General features: G+C 36.5%; 1 protein-coding gene across 1 annotated transcript; it reads left to right on the forward strand.

The window, feature by feature from the left end:
• Nucleotides 1-362: 362 nt before the first annotated feature.
• Nucleotides 363-2,605, forward strand: LOC125236326. The gene is made up of 2 exons (XM_048143083.1): nucleotides 363-542; nucleotides 2,238-2,605. The coding sequence occupies exons 1-2, from the start codon at nucleotides 528-530 to the stop codon at nucleotides 2,544-2,546; spliced, it is 324 nt and encodes a 107-aa protein (XP_047999040.1). The 5' UTR covers nucleotides 363-527; the 3' UTR covers nucleotides 2,547-2,605.
• Nucleotides 2,606-2,897: the final 292 nt, after the last annotated feature.

Here is a 2,897-nt window from a genome sequence, read left to right on the forward strand (position 1 = left end):
TTAGTTCTCATTAAGCGAAATATCCTGCAATTTCAAATATGTAACAACGAATTAAACGACACTACTAGGGCGGTTAAATCGATATTGCGTTTATAAATCATCAAAACTTTAAACCAAAACGAATTAATAACATTTTTATGGCGTTTAACTCGATTTTGCGATTTAGAATATACGCTTATTATAATTTGTAAAAGTAAATTTGGCGTTCAATTCGTTTTTACGTAACGACTTAGTATACAGGGCCATACAAATTTTAACGTGTCGCTTGATTTTACCCCTTAAAATAAGGCTGTAAGCATGATTTTTCAACCAATTAATATTATTTTCTGACAGAACAGATAACTTTAAAAACCATGGTTTGTTGCAACAGAGCCGAGCTATGAAAAGGACGTCTTGGTTCGGCGCGTCGTGATATAATAAGGCCTTAAGGGTTAAGTAATCGGATCTCCTACTTTATATGTAAAGTCCGTATAAAACCCACCTGGTTGGAACAGTCGGTTTTCGCTTCGCACGCGATCCGGTTCGACATGAAGCAATTGTTTGTGAGTGTTTTATCGTGACAAGTTTTCGTGATTTTCCACATTAATGACATAAAATATAGCACACGGTGTATAGTAATTTATCACTATAAACATAGTCTTGAAAGTATCTCGGTATAATTCTGGTGTTGCCAAAAAAGTCGACTAATTTAGTTCAGGATTTAACATAATTGCATTAAGTGACTTTATAATTGTTGACAATATCCGGTTATTGTGTTGAAAACGTGTTCCTATTGCTCTACATACTTGTGCTGTGATTTTAAGGGCGATTAGCCCAATCGTGGTATTTATTATTACTTTTCACCTCACTAGCTTGGAAAGGACTTTTTTATTCTTTAAAAACAGATAGCAAAATCGCATTTTATCCACAAGAGTGCAAAGAATATTTGAAATCCGAACGTGTCATTAGTTACTTTTTTAAATATAATTTCTTGTAAAGGCATGTCCCAGACAGGACAATTTTCTCCCTGTGCTTAAATTGTCATAACAAATGTGATGCGAACGTAAAAATAATTTCATATCGAATTGTATCCGACTAAAAACATAAAATTCAAACTGATTTTACCATAAAACACTTGAAATTGTACAAGAAATTGTATTTTTGACTCTTCCATTGTACTTATTCAGAACGCACCTTAAGTAACATTGCAATATCAAAACGCATGAAACGGAACGCACTCAAATAGATTTTTCTTCTTGATTCTTAATTTGAAACTTTTGTGTTGTCGGTCGGTGCTTCGTGGAAATTGTAATAAACGCAAATTGACTTATTTCTGTGCAATTATGTTCCAGTTGTTTTTATTGCGTGTTTCCTCGCTTTAGTGAGGTGAAAAGTTATGTGTTACACACGGGATGCAAAGTTATTTTAACTCGCGTGTATTGCAACACTCGCTTTGCTCAGGATTCTATTTTCGAACCACTCGCTTCGCTCGTGGTTCAACCATAGAATCCATTCGCTCGCTCGTATAGTTCAACCCTAGAATCCATTCGCTAGTTCGTGTTGCAATTCCACACTCGGTTAAAATACAACTTTGCTCCCTTGTATAACAAATAACTATTCTACTCTTTTTGGTTAGACGAAATTATACGTCTGTGTTACATGTATACTAGAGATGGGCCGAATATTCGGTAAATATTCTGTATTCGGCATATTCGGCAAGTTTTTCAATGTTCGTATTCGGCCGAATAATTCGGTTGAATTGCCGAATATTTACCGAATAAACAAAGTAAATAACTAATGAAGATCTTATGTATTCCATTGGATAATAAGCTCCTATTTTAGTAGCTTTCTAAGGAACTATTTATAATACGCTGCTATCTATAATTAATACGTCAAAATATTTAAAAAACCGTAGTTTAAGAGTTGAGAAGAGTTCAGAGTTGGTTTAACTAAGTTTTAGTTATCCACTAAATTATAAGAACATACTTGTCGTAACATATGTAACCATTATCAATCATTTAATAGTTATAATGAACATCCGCTTTAAAAATATGGCGTAACCGAATATTCGGCCAAGTGTTCGGTTCGGTAAGAGCTGAACCGAATGTTCGGCCGAATATTCGTATTCGGCAAAGTCCATCTCTAATGTATACCTGTACCTACACACTGCGTAGCACTGTCAGTGAATGACAGATAGAAACTTTAGAAACATATGTACCTACCTTCTAATAATTACCTAATAAAAACTTTTTCCACAGATAACAATATATTTCTGCGTGCTATTCTACCGATTGGTCACCGCTCCGGACCCGATCGGTCCCATCCGGGCCTTCATCCAGACGAACCTGGTCGGTCTGCCGGTCATCCACAACCGGCAGACGTGGGACTTCGACCCCGACGTAGCGCTGAGAAGACGGCGCCAGTTCGTGGCACTGCATGGGGACAAAGGTGAAAGACTGATAGAACGACTGGGACTGGGTGTAGACGGGTATGAAGATGAACGGCTGCTCAAACAGAGGCTAAGAGATGAGGGGCATTTGGGGGGATTGAACTACTTTTTACCTTGATTTTTATTTACTAATATTAGAAATTGTATGTTAAGTTTCTTAGATTAAATGAAAATGTTTAAGCACTTCCGGATTTTCATTCCCTCTTTACATTAAGTTTACTTACAATTACTTATCCCCTATGTAGGCACTTGTCTACAAATATACGTATAATGGATTACCTTATCGCTATCCGTTGCTGCTTTTAGAAGTAGGTACAAGAAGACAGATCTATTATGCGTATTATTAATCTAAGTTGGGTCTCGTGCAAGCAACATGGTGTTACACAGGCCACTGAAAACCTCAAACACTCTATGGTCATATAGAGCGCTGCTGTTTACTATGGGACCAACTCCGAAAAAGTGAAGAAGA

Source organism: Leguminivora glycinivorella, chromosome 2 (assembly GCF_023078275.1).
Source record: "Leguminivora glycinivorella isolate SPB_JAAS2020 chromosome 2, LegGlyc_1.1, whole genome shotgun sequence".
Taxonomy (NCBI): Eukaryota; Metazoa; Arthropoda; class Insecta; order Lepidoptera; family Tortricidae; genus Leguminivora; species Leguminivora glycinivorella.